Here is a 21,736-nt window from a genome sequence, read left to right as displayed (position 1 = left end):
ACACACACACACACACACACACACACACACACACACACACACACACAGAGGCTATAAAAGAACCAGCAGAGATGAAAATACTGACTTTTCAGATTTGAAGTTGTAGGTGATTTTTATTTCCCTTATTACTAAATTATTTGTATTATTAACAAAAATCAGGAGGGGAGAAAAGCCCTCACACAAGGTCCAAGGTGAACTACATTACAATGAATTAGGTGGCCAACGGTAAATGAATACCTCAAATAATTGTTTCTTGGATTTCATATTCATATAAAGGAAAAAGAAATAATTCTCACGCCCAAATAAAAGTAGCACAAGGTGGCTACAAAAAGAAAACTGAAAAAGGTTAACTCGGAGATGAATATCTGGAAATACTCCCTAACAGTAAAAATCATCAGACTGTAGCATGGTATCCTAGGCTAAGTTCCACTGCTAGGGCATTTAGAAGCAACGCCCTAGACACCATACTTTAGGAATCAGTCCTAAGCTGGCACCACAGAGACCCAGAGTGGTCTCATGAGGTTTTTCCATCACACAATTTGGTTGGCTAATCTATAAATACATGACATTTGCACATAAACACTAAGTTTTTCATACTAAGCAAAAGAACAACAAATCTTACCTGGGAAGTGCCAGACAGAGCCCTGCCACCCTGTACTTGGGTAGAAGACACAGGTATCAATCGGCTGCATACTGGAACCCACTGGGAAATGCTAGTCTGGTTCCTCTAGAGAAAGAAAAAAATAATCTGTCAGGAATCTAAATCATACTCCCTACATGGAAGGCAAAGAGTATACCTGTGACAGTCATATAATTAGAAATACATATTTGGTCTTCATCTCTAGTTCCTGGCACAGAGCTCCTAAAACCCTTGGAATTTCTGAGTGATGGGGCTGTCTGTAACTCATAATAAGCCCCTTTCAACCATACCTGAGTTTATGCTAATGAGGTGATTCATGCAGGATGGAGGCTGGTTGCCAGAGGAACCAACCACAGGAGTAGAGGGTTGGAATTCAACCTCAACTCCTCACGGCATCCCCACCTCATTAAGAGACTAAGCCAATCGCCAGTACCCAGTGATTGAATCAATCATGCCAACCATAAGCCTCCATAAAAATTCTAAATGACAGGGTTCAGAGAACTTCTGGTAGAGATGAAAAACTCTTTTTTCTATACTCAACACTCCACTTCTGATACCAAATGTGCAGGGGCAAGAGGTCTCCATACCAAGCAATTCTCCAATTCTCTGCAGACACCAACTGGGTGTCCTACAATTTAACTTAATTCTTACACTAACTGCCTGGAGTCAGCAGAGACCTCACAGCTCCATCCAACAGGATTGTCCCCACTTCAGACTCCCATCACAAGTAGTGAGTCCCCAGGTTACTCACACTTTTGTCCAACTTGTCCATACATTGGGGATTCCCACAGCTGCCTCCTCAGATTCAATAATTTGCTAGCACGGCTCAACTCGGGGAGGCACTTCACTTACGTTTATCAGTTTATTATAAAGGATACGCCTTGGGAAGAAGAGCCAAATGGAAGCGATGCAAAAGACGAGGTATGGGGTGGGAGCCTGCTCTCCGGGTGTGCCACCCTCCCTACATTTTGATATATTTACTAACCCAGAAGTTCTCCAAACCCAAGGATTTCTATGGAGTCTTCACTATGTAGACATGATTGACTATCACTGACCATTGGTGATTAGCTCAATCTCCAGCCCCTCTCCCCTTCCAAAAGTCAGGGAGGAGTGGGAGAAGCTACAAGTTCCAACCTTCTACTCACATATTTGTTCCTCTAGCAACCAGCCTCTACCTTCCAAGAGTCACCTTATTAACACAAACTCATTGCTGGGCATAGAGGCTCATGCCTTCACTCCTATTATCTCAGCATTTTTGAGAGGCCGAAGCAGGATTACTTGAAGCCAGGAGGTCGAAACCAGCCTGGGCAATAAAGTGAGACCCCCGGCTATACAAAAAAAAAAAAAAACCCCATAAACTTACATATTGTTGAAAGGGGCTTATTATAAATAACAAAAGACACTCCTCTCACCCCAATCACTTTGCAAGGGTTTCAAGAGCTCTGTGCCAGGAACCAGGGATAAAGACCAAATATATATTTCTTCTCTCACAATATCATATCTGGGTTGCAGCCATATGCCAGGAGGGTGGCACACTCTAATTCCACAGGGACAGAAGCGACTGTACTCAGGATCATTCCAGATCTGACCTTTAGTACCTAAGTTTAGAAATCCTGCCAGAATAGGGTATCACATGAATGAAGAACTTCCAAAACAGGACCAAGACCAAGCCTCCACATGCTCATTTCTCCAAGGATAAGATATACCACTGCCTACTACTGGTTCCACAGACTAAAATAATTCTGGTAATAGGTGACTCAAGCAGTGGGCATGGGCTCCCTCTGGGAAGAGAAACAAAATAAGCAGACTTCTGGCATTTTATGATTAGATTATAATTCAAATTACAGTTTGCAATGTTTTTTTCTTTTTTTTTTTTTGAGGCCGAGTCTTGCTCTGCCACCCAGGCTGGAATGCAGTGGCACGATCTCGGCTCACTGCAATCTCCACCTCCCGGGTTCAAGTGACTCTTATGCCTCAGACTCCCGAGTGGCTGGGACGACAGGAATGAACTATCACATCTGGCTAATTTCTGTATTTTTAGTAGAGACAGGGTTTCAGTATGTTGGCCAGGCTAGTCTCAAACTTCTGACCTTAAGTGATCTACCTACCTCGGCCTCCCAAAGTGCTGGGATTACAGATGTGAGCCACTGTGCCTGGCCTCTTTTTTTTTTTTTTTTTTTTTAAGAGACAGAGTCTCACTACATTGCCCAGGCTGGAGTCCAGTGCCTAGTCATGGTGCTAACATTGCACACTACAGCCTCAAATGCCTGATTCCTGGGCTCAAGTGATCCTCCCACTTCAGCTTCCCAAGTAGCTGGGACTAAAGGCTTGCATAACCTGTGCCTGGCTTACAGTGTGTTTTCATAAACACTGACTTCCTTACCTGATCTTCATAGAATCCCTTTATAGTAAGCAATGCTGAGATCATCATCATCCCCAAGAGGAGGAGGAAACTAGGGTAGAAGTTTTACAGTGGGAAAACACACACGGGCAACTTGATTTCCAAGACAAGAGAGATTACATGGCTGTTCAAGTAGAAACTGAGATTCACAATTTCCCTCTAACATGAAGCTCACTTCAGAAAGGTTTCTTGGCCAAAGGGAGAGGCTAGGCTGGAGAAAGGGAGAGTTCTGTCTTGTTAAATGAGAAGTCTGCTTTATTTTAAGAAGCTGAAATACATTCTACCGTATAAATGACAGCCATGTACATAGCACTGAAAATCTTAATTTTAGGAACCAACTCTAGGGATCTCAGGGTTTTCTTCACTTGACCTGTAGACCTTATAGGGCCATAATGAGGACCACACACATAAATTGCTTGAAAATCCTTTGCAAGGCATGATGTACAACACAGTCAGCCCTCCACAGCCATGGGTTCTGCATCCATGGATTCAGCCATCCACAGATTAAAATATTCAGGAAAAAAAAATGCCAGGCATGGTGGCATGTACCTGTAGTCCCAGCTACTCTGGAGGCTGAAGCATAAGAATCACTTGAATCCAGGAGGCAAAGGTTGCAAGTGAGCAGAGATTGTGCCACTGCACTCCAGCCTGGGCAACAGAGAAGGAGACTCTGTCTCAAAAAACAACAAAAAAAATCAGGCCAGGTAGCTCCTGTAATCCCAGCACTTTGGGAGGCCGAGGCAGGTGGATCACGAGGTCAGGAGATCGAGACCATCCTGGCTAACACGGTGAAACCCCATCTCTACAAAAAATACAAAAAAATTAGCCGGGTGTGGTGGCGGGCGCCTGTAGTCCCAGTTACTCAGGAGGCTGAGGCAGGAGAATGGCATGAACCCGGGAGGCGGAGCTTGCAGTGAGCTGAGATCACGCCACCGCACTCCAGCCTGGGCGACAGTACAAGACTCCATCTCAAAAAAAAAAAAAAATCAGGAAAAAAAAAGATGCCATACTAAACATTTACACTTTTTTTTCTCGTCATTACTCCCTAAATAATACAGTATAACAACTATTTACATAGCACCTATCTTGTATTAAATGTAAGTAATCTAGAGATTATTTAAAGTACATGGGGGATATACATAGGTTATATGCAAACACTATGCCACTTCGTATCAAGGACTTGAGCATCCATGGATTTTGGTATCCGAGGGAGGTCCTGGAGCCAAAGGACCAGGAATACTCAGGGACAACTGTACTAGCAGTCAAAGATTCTAGTTTAAATTCAGCTACTCTAATATTATCTTTACAAGTAATTTAATATCTGTGACATTCAGTTTCCTCACAGCAATTATCAGGAATACTTAATGAGCATTTGATGGCAGGCACTTTTTTGATACTTTACATATATGAACTCATTTAAACTTCACAACCACCACTCATGTAGGTATACCATTATCCCATTTAAATAAAAAAGGAGGCCGGGCGCGGTGGCTCACGCCTGTAATCCCAGCACTTTGGGAGGCCGAGGCGGGCGGATCACAAGGTCAGGAGATCGAGACCACGGTGAAACCCCGTCTCTACTAAAAATACAAAAAATTAGCCGGGCGCGGTTGTGGGCGCCTGTAGTCCCAGCTACTCGGGAGGCTGAGGCAGGAGAATGGCGTGAACCCGGGAGGCGGAGCTTACAGTGAGCCGAGATCGCGCCACTGCACTCCAGCCTGGGCGACAGAGCGAGACTCTGTCTCAAAAAAAAAAATAAAATAAAATAAAAAAGGAAACTGAGGCATGGAGAGGATAAACTGAGGCATGGAGAGGATAAACAACCTCCCAATATCACACAGTTCTAACAGCAGGATTAAGATATGAACCCAGGGATGAAAGGGTAGAGTATCTGCCAGGTACCTTCTAGCTGTAACATTGTATGACCTAGTCTGGAACCAATTAAAACAGCATATTGTGGAAAGTGCCACATAACTAAAGGCAGAAAGTACTGTTCAGAAGCTACATATCAGATAATCACCTCTGTGAGCCTTGGTTGTCTCTTTTTATCAAAAATAAGACAAAATCCCTACTTCTTGGGATTTTCTTTAAAATTAACAAATGTACCTTGCAGTATGTTCAGCACAATATTAAGTTGAATCTGAATCTCCATTTCCTCAAGTAGACAGTAACAGGTTGAGGTGGGGGGAGAAAGGTATTAAATTTTTAAACCTACAGATGCTTTCTAAAGTGTCTCACAGTTCTAAAATTGTATAATTGCCACTTACAGCACCTTATATTTCAAATGAAAAGTGGAGCTAAAAATATTTTATTTGAGCTGCAGTTTGATCGGTTGAAGTGGTTTTCCAAATGAGAGACAGTTACTGGTGTTTTGTTTTACAAACACTGACAGATTTACTAGAATCATTCAATGTCAGATGTTCCTGTCCTAAAAATGTTAAGTATGGGATAAGAGGAAACTGCTTCAGATTCAGGGCCAAGGGCGTGGGGGCAGGGGGAGCAAGAGGAAATTACAAGTTGAAACAATGCAAACTTTTGGAAGATTTTCTGAAGAATTTCATCATGTAATTTCCAATGTCAACAAAATTTTTCTCTGTAATTTTGGCTCCGGTAGGTCTTAGGCCATTACTTTTAAATCAGTTCTTATTAGAAGAAAGGAACAATCAGCTGTTCTTTCCTTCTCCAATTCTACAATTCTTGTCCAAATCCTTAATTGAAACCACTGAAGTGTAGCAGAAAAGGTAATCCCAAGTCAGCCATCAAATAGCTGTGAACTGGTTACTCAACAATCTGGGCCTCCATTTTCCCTTATGAAAAATGGGAATAATAAAAGCTATCTCATAGAAGTGTTCCCAGGAACATTTCTAAAAGCACTTTGGTAACAGAAAAACACAACCAATGGCATCACTGTTATGAACAACGGTTATTGAATTATGCAAGCCCTGCTTTCCCCAGCAAACTGACAGAGAAGCAAAAACCGTTTTCTTAAAATATTGTTTGGAATCTGGCATTCATTCCCTTTCTCAAAAGAGTTTCCAAGGACCTCTTTATTGTAACTTAAATACCTGATCCTTACTGGTCTTTACCAATTGGATCCCTCTAAACTCATAATACTTACTGTGATTTCCACTCAACAGTTTCAAAACCTGACTCAGATTCTCTGGTTTGGGAATCACTGCTCCACTCCACACATGTTAATTCCCTTGTAGTAATTTCCTCTGGGACTCTCCTCTTCACTCCAACCCAAACTATAAGCTCAATTGCTTCAAGAAATCTCTCTAGGCCGGGCGCGGTGGCTCACATCTGTAATCCCAGCACTTTGGGAGACCGAGGCAGGCAGATCACCTGAGGTCAGGAGTTCTAGACAAGCCTGGCCAACATGGAGAAACCCCATCTCTACTAAAAATACAAAAATTAGCCGGGCGTGGTGGCAGCTACTCGGGAGGCTGAGGCAGTGAAAATTGCTTGAACTCAGGAGACAGAGGTTACAGTGAGCCAAGATCATGCCATTGCACTCCAGCCTGCGCGACAGAGCAAGACTCCACTCAAAAAAAAAAAAAAAAAGAAATCCATCTAGATGTCAGCTTCTGGTTCTACTGGCTCTACTCAGTCCTTTTTTTTTTTTTTTTTTTTTTGAGATGGAGTCTTACTCTGTCACCCAGGCTGGAGTGCAGTGGCACCATCTCAGCTCACCACAACCTTCGCCTCCCGGATTCAAGCAATTCTCCTGCCTCAGCCTCCCAAGTAGCTGGGACTACAGGGGCACGCTACCATGCCCGGCTAATTTTTGTATTTTCAGTAGAGGCAGGGTTTCACCATGTTGGCCAGGCTGGTCTCGAACTCGTGATCTCAGGTGATCCACCCCTCTTGGCCTCCCAAAGTGCTGGGATTACAGGCATGAGCCACCGTGTCAGCCTCTACTTGTCCTTTTTCCTTTCCACCTCTTCTAACACTTCATCTATAAATATATATCTGTGGAAGTACTTATCTCTCTCTTAAGGTACTAAAATATTAGGCCTATAACAATTAGCACATCTCAACTTCTCCCAGGTTCAAAAAACATCTATAGCCATTCCCAATGGCAAAAAGTTATTCCTTTAACTTAAGATAAATGCACTGTTACTAAATGGGAACTAGTTTTATTGTCATTTTGCCTTTCCAACACTTCAAAACCAAAATTTTTAAGATAGGCTTCATGTTTTTCTTTCCCGTGCACATTGCTAATTGCAGTGATTTTTACATCAGTATCTCAAAACATTCTGACATACCACCTCTTGTACTGACTACCCTTTAATCAGTCCACTGACAGGCCTGTAATTGTGCATGTGGTTTTTTTAAGATACACAGTATTTTCCTTGGCTCATTCATGAGCTAGAAAACAATTCACAGGTGTAGCGGATTCTAGTTATTCACCATAAAATCACCACAAACACTGAGTGAGCAAATACTGAACAATTGCTTCTAGAGGAAATGCCAGACTTAGGTTCCTGCAAGCCTCTGGTCACAACATTCATCAACCAATCAATACATAGCCTTGCTTTATGGGTTTCTGTTGAAAAACACCCTACTTAATATACATTGTTGATTCATTAACACTGAACTCACAGCCAGCAGCACTATAACTCACTTAGCAAAATTTACCTAATAAACATATTTTCCCATAAGGCACATTGTGGCCTTCTTGTACTCAGCAATGCTAGATAGCATTTCCATACTACACTTGGGGGACATTTTAAAGATGGGATTCACCAACAAAAGCACAAAAATATGAAAAATATGGCACTAAACAGGCCATGAAAAGAATACTTGTTACAGTATGAAAACTGAAACAAGAAGGCGGAATGTTGACCCACCTCAGCTAGGAACATGCACATTGGCAGCTCAAATTCCTTACCCTCTGCAAATGTCCACAAATGACTACAAAAGTGCTGCAAGTATTGATTTTGGGGTTTCAAAAAAATTTTAGCAACTAGGTGAGTTCACAAATATAGAATCTGTGAATAATGAAAATCAATTATAAACATGAAATCCACTTTTTTTTTTTTTTTGAGACGGAGTTTCGCTCTTGTTGCCCAGACTGCAGTGCAATGGTGCAATCTCAGCTCACCACAACCTCTGCCTCCTGGGTTCAAGCGATTCTCCTGCCTCAGCCTCCCAAGTAGCTGGGATTACAGGCATGCACCACCACACCCAGCTAATTTTGTATTTTTAGTAGAGACGGGGTTTCTCCATGTTGATCAGGCTGGTCTTGAACTCCCGACCTCAGGTGATCCCCTGGCCTCAGCCTCCCAAAGTGCTGGGATTACAGGCATGAGCCACCACGCCCAGTCGAAATCCACTTTATAAGTCACCGCTGGTGCCTATATTCCAAATGCCATGGATATTAATTCAATTCCGGAGTCCAAAGAACAGATACTACGGTAACAAACTTTCCTTCCAGTTACAATATGGCATGCTATAATACAAAAGGATATTTCCACAGAGGGAAGAAGAGAATGTTTAACCATTCCTTCAAAAATTACTGAATACAGGCCGGGCATAGTGGCTCATGCCTGTATTCCCAGCACTTTGTGAGGCCGAGGTGGATCACTTGAGGTCAGGAGTTCAAGACCAGACTGGCCAACATAGTGAAACCAGTCTGTACTAAAAATTATATAATATATATAAATAAGCCGGGTGTGGTGGCGCGCACCTGTAATCCCAGCTACTCGGGAAGCTGAGGCACAAAGATCGCTTGAACCCAGGAGGAGGAGGTTGCAGTAAGCAGAGATCATGCTGTTGCACTCCAGCCTGGGTGACAGAGTGAGACTCCATCTCAAACAACAACAAAAAATTACTGCAGTACTTTGGGAGGCCAAGGCGGGCAGACTGCCTGAATTCAGGAGTTTACAACCAGCCTGGGCAACACAGTGAAACCGTCTCTACTAAAATACAAGAAAATCAGCCAGGCATGGGGGTGTGCACCTGCAGTCCCAGCTACTTGGGAGGCTGAGGCAGAAGAATTGCTTGAACCCGGGAGGCGGAGGTTGCAGTGAGCCAAGATCGCGCCATAGAACTCCAGCCTGGGGGACAAGAGCAAGACTTCATCTCAAAAAAAAAAAAAAAAAAAAAATTACTGAATACACTGCCTCCTCCCACTTTGTTGGGAGTTTTCAATCTGAGCTTTCAAAAGATTGATTACACACAGGAAAGATTTGAGTAAATCAATAAATACATTAAGGGTGAAGGGTCAGGTTTCTATCAGAGAAAGGAGTTAACAAATATGGCAAGGCAAAAGAGTAGAACAAACCCTGTGGTATTAGAATGGATTTAGAATAACTGGTGTGGGCTTTTAATATATAAAGAAAAAGATGTATGCATGTTTATGTGTATATATAGACATATATATATTTCCCACCCACATCCTCATAGGGCCTGCAGACAATGACACTCCAGTAGCAATGAGCACATGTAGCATCCAGATTTGGTTTCTAAATAGCAACAACCACTAAATAACTAGTCTCCTCAAGAGAAAAGTTGACTCCAGAATGGGGATGATGTTCATCAAAGCCTTACAAAGAATTGGCATTATTCAATCTGTCTGATAGTTCCTTAGATGGCCCTATTTCAAGAGTGTCTTAGAACTCACCCAGTGTGATAAAAACCTTTTCCCCAGGAGCACCGGTTGAAAACAGATAGAGGTAACTGTTTGACTTCATGGCTTCCTGAGGCAGTGAACAACAGGTGGAGAAAACAATAGACTAACCAAAAAGGTTTAAAGGAAAAGCTGGTGAATGAGACATCCACAGGGGCTTAGAAAAGTCCCAACATATTCATGGCATCTAGGAAGCCATGAACATACCCAGGTCTGTGCACATACCCAAAGTTGTGCACATGCTCAGGAAAGATCTAAGAACATCTCTTACTTGTGGTTGACCTTGAGGTTCTGCACAGCAGGAAGTGAAAGTTAAGGCGTAGTTATCGAATGTCTGGCAGAGAGTTATAGGTACATCCCAACATGCACACAGAGCCCCACAGGAAAAACTGGGATACTCACTGCTTCCAGGCAGTGATAACAGAATTTTAAGAAATTTAACAGAAATTTAAAGAAATTTGCTTAATCATTACCTGACCACTAAACTAAGCAGAGACTTCAGTGGCCACAAACGACAAAGAATACAGACTACAGAATCAATTCAGAAAAGTCACTAAACAAAAATGCAACAACAAATCTTGGGAAGGGAAACAATCTGATTTCCAGAGTGGCCACATTATTTAAAATGTCCAGTTTTCAACAAAAAAAAAGTTATAAAACATGCAAAGAAACAATAAAGTATGGCCCACACACAGGGGGAAAAATGCAATCAATAGAAACTGTCTCTAAGAAAATCCAGACAGCAGACAAAGAGATTTTTAACTATTTCAAATATGTTCAAAGATCTAAATGAAAACATGTCTAAAGAACTATTGGAAAGTGGCCGAGCACAGTGGCTCACACCTGTAATCCCAGCACTTTGGAAGGCCAAGGCAGGTGGATCACCTGAGGTCAGGAGTTTGAGACCATCCTGGCCAACATGATGAAACCCCACCTCTACTAAAAATACAAAAATTAGCCAGGTGTGGTGGCAGGCACCAGTAATCCCAGCTACTCAGAAGGCTGAGGCAGGAGAATTGCTTGAACCCAAGAGGTGGAGGTTGCAGTGAGCTGAGATGGTGCCACTGCACTCCAGCCTGGCAACAGAGCCAGACTCCGTCTCAAAAAAAAAATAAATACATAAACAAACAAACTATTGGAAAGTATGAGAATGACGTCTCACTAAAGAGAATATCAACAGAATGAGAAGTTATTTTTCTAAAGACAAAATAAATTCTGGAATTGAAAAGTCCAACAACTAAAATGAAAAACTCATTAGAGGGGCTCAACAGCAGATTTCAACAGTCAGAAGAAAAGAATCAGTGGTCTTGAAGATAGGTCAATTTAGATTATCCAGTCCAAGGAACAGAAAGGAAAAGCAATAAAGACAAATTAATAGCTTCAAAATGAAAAGCAAAAAAGAAAAAAAGAAGAACAAATTTAACAGCCTCAGACTGTGGAACACCATCAAACACACCAATATATGTATAATTAGTCTCAGAAGCAAAGAAAATAAAAGGACAGAAAAATATTTGAAGAAATAATGGCAGAAAACATCCTAAATATAATGGAAAATGGTAATTTAGGAATCCAAGAAGCTCTATTAACTCCAAATAGCATAAACACAAAGAGAGTCGCAGACACATCATATGCAAGCTGCCAAGAGACAAAGATTCTTTAAATGAGCAAGAGAAGAAACTCATCATATACAAAGCATCCTCAAGAACATTAACAGTTGATTTCTTCTCAGAAACTGTAGCAGCCAGAAGACAGTGGGATAAAATAGTCAAAACACAGAAAGACAAAGATTTTCAAACAAAAATTCTATATCCGGCAAAACTATTATTCGAAAGTGAAGGAAAAATGAAGATTTCCCAGATAAGCAAAATGGAAAGAATTTGTCAGTAGTAGACTTGCCCTGCAAGAATAAGGGAGACCTTCAGGTTGAAATGAAAGGAAACTACAGAATAACTCAAATCTACATGAAGAAATAAAGTAGACTAGTAAAAGTAACTGTTTACGTAAATAAAAAATATGGTATAAATGGATTTTCTGTTTGTAATTTTTTTCTTTTTCTTTTTAATTTAAAAGACAACTACAAGAAGAAATAATTATAAATCTACATTGGTAGACATATAATGGATAAAGATGTAATTTAGATGCCAATAACACAACCTGGGGGAAGGAACAGAGCTACATAGAAAGAAAGTCTTTACATATTACTGAAATCAAGTTGGTATTAATCCAAACAAGACTGTTATGAATTAAGATGTTCATTGTAATCCCAGGGCAGGTCACTAAGAAAACAGCTCATAAAATATAGTAAAAGCTTGTAACATGTACACAAATTAGCTCAAAATGGATAAAAGACCAAAATGTAGGACCTAAAACAATAAAACTTTTAAAAGAAAACTTACGGGAATGGCTTCATGACATTGGATTTTGCAATGATTTCTTGGATACGATATCAAAAAAGTAGGCAATATTAGGGCCAGGCATGGTGGCTCATGCCTGTAATCCCAGCACTCTGGGAGGTTGAGGTGGGCGGATCACTTGAGGCCAGGAGTTCGAGACCAGCCTGGCCAACATGGGAAAAACCCCTCTCTATTAAAAACATAAAAATTAACCAGGTGTGCTGGTGCATGCCTGTAATCCCAGCTACTCGGGAGGCTGAGGCAGGGGAATCGCTTGAACCTGGGAGGCAAGGGCTGCAGTGAGTCTAGATTATGCCACTGCACTCTAGCCTAGGTGACAGGGCAAGACCCTGTTTAAAAAAAAAAAAAAAAAAAAAAAAAAAGAGTAGGCAATAAAAGAAGAAAAAAAAAAGTTGGACTTCATGAAAATTAAAAACTTTTGTGTATCAAATAACAGTATCAACAGACTGAAACAGCAACCCATAGGCTAGGAAAAATACATGCAAATCATATATCTGATGAGGGACTGATATTCAAAATACATAAAAAACTTGCCAGATGCGGTGGGTCATGCCTGACCAACATGGCAAAACCCCATCTCTACTAAAAATACAAAATTTAAGGCACGGTGGCTCACACTTCTAATCCTAGCACTTTGGGAGGCCGAGGCAGGCAGATCACCTGAGGTCGGGAGTTTGAGACCATCCTGACCAACATGGGGAAACCGTGTCTTTACTAAAAATACAAAATTAGCTGGGCCTGGTGGTGTGGGCCTGCAATCCCAGCTACTTGGGAGGCTTAGGCAGGAGAATCATGTGAACTCCGGAGGCGGAGGTTGCAGTGAGCCGAGATCACGGCATTGCACTCCAGCCTGGGCAACAAGAGCGAAACTCCATCTCAAAAAGAAAAAAAACCTGAAGAGGTGCCCAATATCATTAGCCACTAGAGAAATGTAAATCAATACTACAATGAGACACCACTTCATAATTAGAATGGCTATTGTCAAAAAAAAAAAAACAGAAAATAAGGCCATGTGTGGTGGCTCACACCTGTAATCCTAACACTTTGAGAGGCAGAGGCAGGAGCATCACTTGAGCTCAGGAATTTGAGACCAGCCTGGGCAACACGGCAAAACCTCCTGTCTACTAAAAATGTAAAAATTAGCTGGGCATGGTGGCACACACCTGTAGTCCCAGCTACTCGGGAGGCTAAGATGAGAGGATCACTTGAGCCCAGAAGTCGAGGCTGCAGTAAGCTGTCACTGGACCACTGCACTCTAGCCTGCGTGACAGATCAAGACCCTGTCTCAAAAACAAACAAAAACCAGAAAATACTAAGTGTTGGCAAGGATGTGGTGCAACTGAAACCCTTGTGCACTGCTGGTGAGAATGTAAAACAGTGTATCTGCTGTGGAAAACAGTAGAACAATTCCTCAACAAATTAAACAGGCTGGACATAGTGGCTCACGCCTGTAATCCCAGCACTTTGGGAGGCCGAGGCAACAGAATTGCTCGAGCCCAGGAGTTCAAGACCAGCCCAGGCAACATAAGGAGACCCCATCTACAAAAAAGAAAAAAAAAATTAGCCAGGCACACACCTGTGGTCCCAGCTATTCAGGAGGTGAGGTGGGAGGATCACTTGAACCCAGGAGGTCAAGGCTGCAGTGAGCTATGACTGAGCCACTACACTTCAGCATGCATGATAGAGCGAGACCCTATTTCCAAAAAAAAAAGATAGAAAATTCTGACACATGCTACAATATGGATGAACCTTGAGGGCATTACGCTAAATGAAATAAGCCAGTCACAAAAGGTCAAATACTGTATGATTCCACTTATATGAGGTACACAGAGTAGTTAAACTCACAGAGACAGAAAGTAGAACGGTGGCTGCCAGGGGCTGGGGAGAAAAGACTATAGAGAACTATTAATAGGTTCAGAGTTTCAGTTTTACAAAATGAAAAGAATTCTGTGGATAAGGGTGGTAAAGATGGCACAATAGTGTAAATGCACTCAATACCACAGAAATGTATACTTAAAAAGTGCGGGCCTATAATCCCAGCTACTCGGGAGGCTGAGGCAGGAGAATCACTTGAACCCGGAAGGCAGAGGTTGCAGTGAGCCTAGATCACGCCATTGCACTCCAGCTTGGACAACAAGAGCAAAACTCCATCTCAGAAAAAAAAAAAAGTTTAAAAAGTAAATTTTGTTATATGTATTTTACCACAATTTTTAAAAATTTTCTAAAGTACAGGGTGGCTTTCTGTAATTTTTACGATTTCCAAAGAAAAGCAAAAACGATCACCAATGCCCAGGACAACTCATAAAAACCATAAGTATGTCCAGTTCTACCGATCAAATGCCCAGGCTCTCTGCTGTAGTCACTCAACAATAGCAGTGTTTGTTTCCTCCTCCTTCCCAAACCCATCACTGGAGAAGGGAAAATATTGGCTGACAAGACAAAAAGAGGAAAAAATAAGGCAAGACTAACAAGAATGTTTCAGGAATACTTTTTTTTTTTTGAGACAGAGTTTCACTCTTTCACCCAGGCTGGAGTGCACTGGCGCAATCTCAGCTCACTGCAACCTCTGCCTCCTGGGTTGAAGCAATTCTCGTGCCTCAGCCTCCCAAGTAGCTGGGATTACAGGCACCCACCACCAGGCCTGGCTAATTTTTGTATTTTTAGTAGAGACAGGGTTTCACCACGTTGGCCAGGCTGGTCTTGAACTCCTGGCCTCAAGTGATCCACCTGCCTCAGCCTCCCAATGTGCTGGGATTACAGGTGTGAGCCACCGAGCCTGGCCAGGAATACTTCTCTGTGGTTCCATTTTCTTATCTGTAAAATAGAGGAAATAACATGCCCTCCTTTCCAAAGGGATGTTATAAGGATTAGGGAAGTATTTTAAAGTGCTTAGCACATAGTAAGTGCCCTATAAAATGTTAGTTATCAGGCCAGGCTCAGTGGCTCATGCCTGTAATCCCAGCACTTTGAGAGGCCAAGGGAGGCGGATCATGAGGTCAGGTGTTCAAGACCAGTCTGGCCAACATGGTGAAACCCCGTCTCTACTAAAAATACAAAAATTAGCCTGGCCTGGTGGCACACGCCTGTAATCCCAGCTACTCAGGAGGCTAAGGCAGGAGAATCGCTTGAACCTGTGAGGCAGAGGTCGCAGTGAGCTGAGATCACACCACTGAACTCCACCCTGGGTGACAGAGCAAGACTCTGTCTCAAAAAAAAAAAAAAAAAAATTAGCTGGGTGTGGTGGTGCATGCCTGTCATCCCAGCTACTCGGGAGGCTAGCACAGGAGAATCGCTTGAACCTGGGAGTGGAAGTTGCAGTGAGCCGAAATCGCACCACTGCACTCCAGCTTCGGCGACAGAGCAAGACTCTGTCACAAAAAAAAACAACTAAAGGGTGGGAGGGGAAGAAAAAAAAAACACTAAATTCAGATCATACTAATTGCCATTTCCCCAGCAGTCCTCATTTCTGAATCAATTTCTGGCCTGAAATCAAACAATCACTTCACCAGGTGAATCTTTCTGGCAGTTACGGGGGGATTCTACAATTAAAAATTTACTGAACAGCAATTCAGGGTACCTCACTCTGCTAGGCTGGCAAGGAACACAAGAAGTAAAACTGCCGTCCTTGTAAGCCATATATAAAAAGATCAAAAACACAAATGTAAAATAACAATTCAAAAGATATCCAGAGGCAGGAATAGACCATGTCTACTATGAAAATCTATGTCTTTGACCCAATATTTGAAGACTCGCTAAAATTATAAACCCTCCCATCCCTCCATGATTAAAAACTAAGCTCTGTATCCTAACGTTTTTTCTGCTGCCACTTTCTTTTCTCTTTTAATTCCTAGAGGAAAGAGTATGCTAGAAGGATCAGGACTAAATCTCAAGAGGTGCAGTAGTTTCATACACGGGTGCTAAAGAGTCTAATAGTCTTTCCTTACTTCATTCATTTATTCAACAAGTAATCATTTAGCACCTATGATGTGCCAGACACCATGCTAGGCAAAGTGAAAACGACCGAGACAGACATGGCTCCAATTCTCACGCAGCTTTCAATCTAATAATCTATATTCCACCTAACTGTACAGTTAAGAACTGACTTATGACCTATGAAAGAAACACTGAGAATCTCAGAATCTAAAGGGACTGCAGGAGATAAATGTCCTCGTTTTTCACATAGGGACAATGAAGCCCAAAAGTGACAGGCTTAAAGTCACCCTATGCATCAGTGACAGTCAGGGACTAGAACCCAGGTCTCCTGAAACTCCAATCAGTGTCCTACATACTCCTCTCCCTGAGGGGAAGCAGTTACATGGGGGACGGAAGGAAAAGCAAACCCCATCAAATAAAGGCCAGATGTCACTCTTCCCCTCCTCGAAAGATAGGGGAGCTAAGGTCAAAACGGGGGTAGGAAGAGGTAGGAAGCTGCCTCAGTTTCCCCACGGAAAAGCGGCCACGCAGCCTAGCTATAACATAGGCTCCCCTCCTGCAATTCCTTCCAATCCCTCACGCCCTGCCTTGTCGAACTCCAACCCGGAACCCAGAGGGCTACCGTAGAAAATTACTCCTTCACTCACAAGGACTCGCACCAGCAACGCCATGTTCTTCAATAACCATTTCCGGGTGAAGAGTGAGCTTCCGGTGTCCCCTTTTCTATGTCCTCCTTTTGCCTGCGAAAGACTGGCACGGACGACGCAGGCGCAGAGAGGCCGCTAAGCGCACGCGCGCTTGCTTTCTCGGCTGTGCATGAGGCTGTCATTCCCGGGCACGCGCCTCCCTGCTGTCTTCCTCACTACACGTCAGAGTAGCTCAAATCCTTCTCCCATGCCCATCTTCGGGCTTTTCATACCCCTCTCTTTATTCCCCACCTAACCCAGCCCCACTCCTCAGCTCTTCCTTCCCAGACTCCATCCCAACACTCTTCAATGAGGGTTTAAAAGAACAGGACCTTGGGAAATCTCAGTCTTTAGAAAGAGCCAGAGGGCCAGTCGCGGTGGCTCACGCCTGTAATCCCACCACTTTGGGAGGCCGAGGCGGGCGGATCACCTGAGGTCAGGAGTTCGAGACCAGCCTGGCCAATATGGCAAAACCCCGTCTCTACTAAAAATACAAAGAAAGTAGCGAGGCATGGTGGTGTGTGCCTGTAATCCCAGGCGGAGGTTGCAGTGAGCCCAGATCGCGCCACTGCACTCCAGCCTGGGCGACAGAACAGGACTGTGTCTCAAAAAAAAAAAAAAAAAGTCAGAGAAGGAGACTAAGATAAAAGGAATACGGGGGACAACTGAGTCCTGAAAGTCAAGGCAAGAGGGCGGTCATGTGCCTGGTAAAGGAAGAAATTTTTGGGATTTGTGGTTGGTTGGTTGTTTAAGGAGAACCTATTTGAATATTGATAGGAAAGGATTAGTGAAGAGTATACAGGGCAGTGCCTGGTGGCTCACGCCTGTAATTCCAACACTTTGGGAGGCCGAGGCAGGTAGATCACCTGAGGTCAGGAGTTCAAGACCAGCCTAACCAACATGGTGAAACACTGTCTCTACTAAAAATACAAAAAAAAATTAGCCAGGCATGGTGCCCTGTGCTGTAATCCCAGCTACTTGGGAGGCTGAGGCAGGAGAATCGCTTGAACCTGGGAGGCAGAGGTTGCAGTGAGCTGAGATTGGGCCACTGCACTCCAGCCTAGGCGACAGAGCGAGACTGCGTGTCAAAAAAAAAAAAAAAGAGTATACAGGAGAATGAATCAAGGAGGCAAGGAACTTCCTGAGGAAAGTGGCAGAGAACGGCCTTGGTAGAAGACTCCTCTTCCATTATATCCCAAGAGAAGAGAAGACAAAGTACTGGTGCTTTGGGGGTTGAGGGAGCAGAGGGGCAGGATGTTGAAGGACTTCTTTCATTTCATTCAGTCAACAAAGACCTATTGAGTCTTCCCTATGTACTGAACACAAGACATACTGGCTTCATGGAGTTCTTAGACTGGTTGGGGAGGCATAGGAACCCAGTGAAAAAAATAAAACCTGGGGAACTACTTTAGTTAGGTTGGTAAGGCCTCTCCAAGAAAGTGACATGTAAAATGAAATCTAAAGGAAGAAGACGAGCTAGCCATGGGAAATAGCTTCACTCTATTATTCTTTTATTCTTTTTAAAATTTATTGATTTTTTATTAATTGACAAAAAAATACATACTGTGTAGAACAGGATGGTTTTTTTTTTGGTTTTTTTTTTGTTTGTTTTTTTTTTTTTGAGACAGAGTTTCACTCTTGTCGCCCAGGCTGGAGTGCAGTGGCACAGTCTCAACTCACTGCAACCTCCACCTCCCGAGTTCAAGCGATTCTCCTGCCTCAGACTCCCAAGTAGCTGGGATTACAGATGCACACCACCACGCCTGGCTAATTTTTGTATTTTCAATAGAGACGGGGTTTCGCCATGTTGGCCAGGATGGTCTGAAACTCCTAACCTCAGGTGATCCACCCACATCAGCCTCCCAAAGTGCTGGGATTACAGGAATGAGCCACCGTGCACCTAGCCAGGATGTTTTAAAATATGTATACATTGTGAAATGGCTAAGTCAATCTAATTAATATATGCATTACCTCATATTTTTGTGCTAGAAATGCTTAAAATATGTTCTTTAGGCAATTTTCAAGAATACAATACATATTCATAGTAGCTACAGTCCCCATGTTATACAATAGGTCTCTTCTGTTTTTGTTTTTGTTTTTGTTTTTGTTTGAGACGGAGTTTCACTCTTGTTGCCCAGACTGGAGTGCAATGGCGTGATCTTGGCTCATTGCAAACTCTGTCTCCCGAGTTCAAGTGATTCTCCTGCCTCAGCCTCCCGAGTAGCTGGGACTACAGGCATGTGCCACCATGCCCAACAATTTTATATTTTTAGTAGAGACGGGATTTCTCCATGTTGGTCAGGCTGGTCTCAAACTCTCGACCTCAGGTGATCCACCTGCCTTGGCCTCCCAAAGTGCTGGGATTACAGGTGTGAGTCACCGTGCCTGGCCTACAATAGATCTCCTGAATTTATCCCTCCCAACTGAAATTTTGTATCCTTTGACAAACATCTCTCCAGCCCCTAGTAACCACCATTCTACTCTCTACTACTATGAGTTCAACTTATTTAGATTACACATTTGAGAGAAATCAAGCAGGATTTGTCTTTCTATGCCTTGTTTATTTCTCTTAACATAATGTCCTCCCAGTTCATCCATGTTGTCATAGATGTCAGCCTTTCCTTCTTTTTTTTTTTTCCCTTGAGACAGAGCCTCGCTCTTGTCACCCAGGCTGCAGTGCAGTGGTGCAATCTCGGCTCAGTGCAACCTCTGCCTCCCAGGTTTAAGCAATTCTCCTGCCTCAGCCTCCCGAGTAGCCTGGACTACAGGCATGTGCCACCACATGCAGCTAATTTTGTATTTTTAGTAGTGATGGGGTTTCTCCATGTTGGTCAGGCTGGTCTCAAGCTCCCGACCTCAGGTGATCGGCCAACCTTGGCTTCCCAAAGTGTTGGGATTACAGGCATGAGCCACCACGCCTGGACAGCATTTCCTTCTTCTTTAAAGCTGAATAGCATTCCATTATATATAAAAATCACTTTTTTGTTTTTTTTTTTTTGAGACAGAGTCTTGCTCTGGCGCCCAGGCTGGAGTGCAGTGACATAGTCCCAGCTCACTGCAGCCTGTACCTCCTGGGTTCAAGCACTTCTTGTTCCTCAGTATCCCGAGTATCTGGGACTACAGACGCGTGCCACCATGTCCAGCTAATTTTTGTATTTTTAGTAGGCACAGGGTTTCCGCCATGCTGGCCAGGCTGGTCTCGAACTCCTGGCCTCAAGTGATCTGCCCGCCTCTGCCTCCCAAAGTACTGGGATTACAGGCATGAGCCACTGTACCTGGTCATAAACCACATTTTCTTTCTTTGTTTTTTTTTTTTTTTTTTTTTTTTTTTGAGACGGAGTCTCACTCTGCCACCACCAGGCTGGAGTGCAGTGACGCAATCTCAGCTCACTACAACCTCCCCGCACCAGGTTCAAGCGATTCTCCTGCCTCAGCCTCCTGAGTAGCTGGGATTACGGGCATGTGCCACCACACACCCAGCTAATTTTTGTATTTTTAGTAGACATGGGTTTCACCATGTTGGCCAGGATGGTCTTGATCTCCTGACCTCATGATCTGCCCTCCTCGACCTCCCAAAGTGCTAGGATTACGGGGGTTAACCACCACGCCCGGCCACCACATTTTCTTTATCGGTTCATCCACTGATGGACACTTAGGTTAATTCCCTATCTTGGCTGTTGTGAATACCACTGCAATGAACATGTGGGGTCATATTTTAAAAAATCATTGCGGAGAACCAAGTCATGTAGCTTTTCCCCTATATTTTCTTCTTCTAGTAATTTTAGTTTGAGGTCTTGTGTTTAAGGCTTAAATCTATTTTGAAGTGATTTTTATTTGAGACAGGATCTTTCTCTGTCGCCCAGGCTGGAGTGCAGTGGTGCAATCAAGGCTCACTGTAGCCTCCAAGTCCTGGGCTCAAGTGATCCTCCCCCATCAGCCTCTTGAATAGCTGGGTCCACAGGTGTGTGTCACCACGCCCGGCTAATTTTTTTATTTTTAGTAGAGACGGGGTACGGGGGGGTCTCCCTATGTTTCCCAGGCTTGTCTCAAACTTTTGGGCTTGAGCAATCCTCTCATCTCGGTCTCTCAAAGTGCTAGGATTAAAGGTGTAAGCCGTAACACCCAGCCCTCGATTTTTGTATATGGTATGAGATGAGAGTCTAATTTCGTTCTGCATGTGGATATCCAGTTGTCCCTACACCGTTTATTAAAAAGACTGCCTTTTACCCATTGTGTGTTCTTTGCACCTTTGTTGAAAATCAATTGACTCTAAATGCATAGGTTTATTTTGGGGCTCTATTCTGTTCTATTGGTCTATGTACAAATGCTATTCTACCAGCAAATGTTGGAAAGTGGGAGAGGGAAAGAAGATTTCAGAACAGTCTTGAGGTAGGAAATAAAACAGTGTATTTTAAGGATGGGTGCAGTGCCTCATGCCTGTAATCCCAACACTTTTGGGAGGCCAAGGCAGGTGGATCACCTGAGACCAGGAGTTCAGAGACCAACCTGGGCAACATGGCTAAACCCTGTCTCTACCAAAAAATACAAAAAATTAGCCGGCTATGGTGGCAGGTTGCTCTGTCGCCCAGGCTGGAGTTTAGCGGCGCAATCTCAGATCACTGCAACCTCCGCCTCCAGGGTTCAAGTGATTTTTCTGCCTCAGCTTCCCAAGTAGCTGGGACTACAGGTGGGCACCACCATGCCCGGCTAAGTTTTGTATTTTTAGTAGAGACGGGATTTTACCATATTGTCCAGGCTCTTCTCAAACTCCTGACCTTGTGATCCGCCCTCCTCAGCCTCCCAAAGTGCTGGGATTACAGGCGTGAGCCACCGTGCCTGGCCGGAGGAATTATATTTCAAGAGACAGGATCTCTCTATGTTGCCCAAGCTGGTCATGAACTCCTGGGCTCAAGGGATCCTCCTGCCTCAGCCTCCTGAGTAACTGGGACTACATGTGAAAACCATCATACCCAGCCATTGGAGGATATTAAGTAGGGAGGGCTACCTAATTCATATTTAAGAAGTTGA

At 43.3% G+C, this 21,736-nt stretch overlaps 1 protein-coding gene across 4 annotated transcripts in view; it reads right to left on the bottom strand.

Annotated features, from left to right (window-relative positions):
* Nucleotides 1-16,873, bottom strand: part of LOC112632677 (ubiquinol-cytochrome-c reductase complex assembly factor 1) — a 108,697-nt gene extending 91,824 nt beyond the window's left edge. For 3 of the 4 annotated variants that reach the window (XM_025398519.1, XM_025398521.1, XM_025398524.1), the window contains exons 1-2: nucleotides 16,670-16,873; nucleotides 623-727 (exon numbers count right to left, since the gene is read on the bottom strand). In XM_025398519.1, the coding sequence (XP_025254304.1) occupies nucleotides 623-727; nucleotides 16,670-16,693 (129 nt within the window). In that variant the 5' untranslated portion in view covers nucleotides 16,694-16,873. The remainder of the gene's footprint in view (nucleotides 1-622; nucleotides 728-16,669) is intronic. The other variant, XM_025398522.1, reaches the window with a different exon arrangement.
* Between the last annotated feature and the right edge of the window lie 4,863 nt (nucleotides 16,874-21,736).

The sequence above is a fragment of the Theropithecus gelada genome, chromosome 10 (assembly GCF_003255815.1).
Source record: "Theropithecus gelada isolate Dixy chromosome 10, Tgel_1.0, whole genome shotgun sequence".
Lineage (NCBI taxonomy): Eukaryota > Metazoa > Chordata > Mammalia > Primates > Cercopithecidae > Theropithecus > Theropithecus gelada.
The sequence above is the reverse complement of the archived record's forward strand: the minus strand, read 5'-3'. Positions and strand labels throughout refer to the sequence as shown.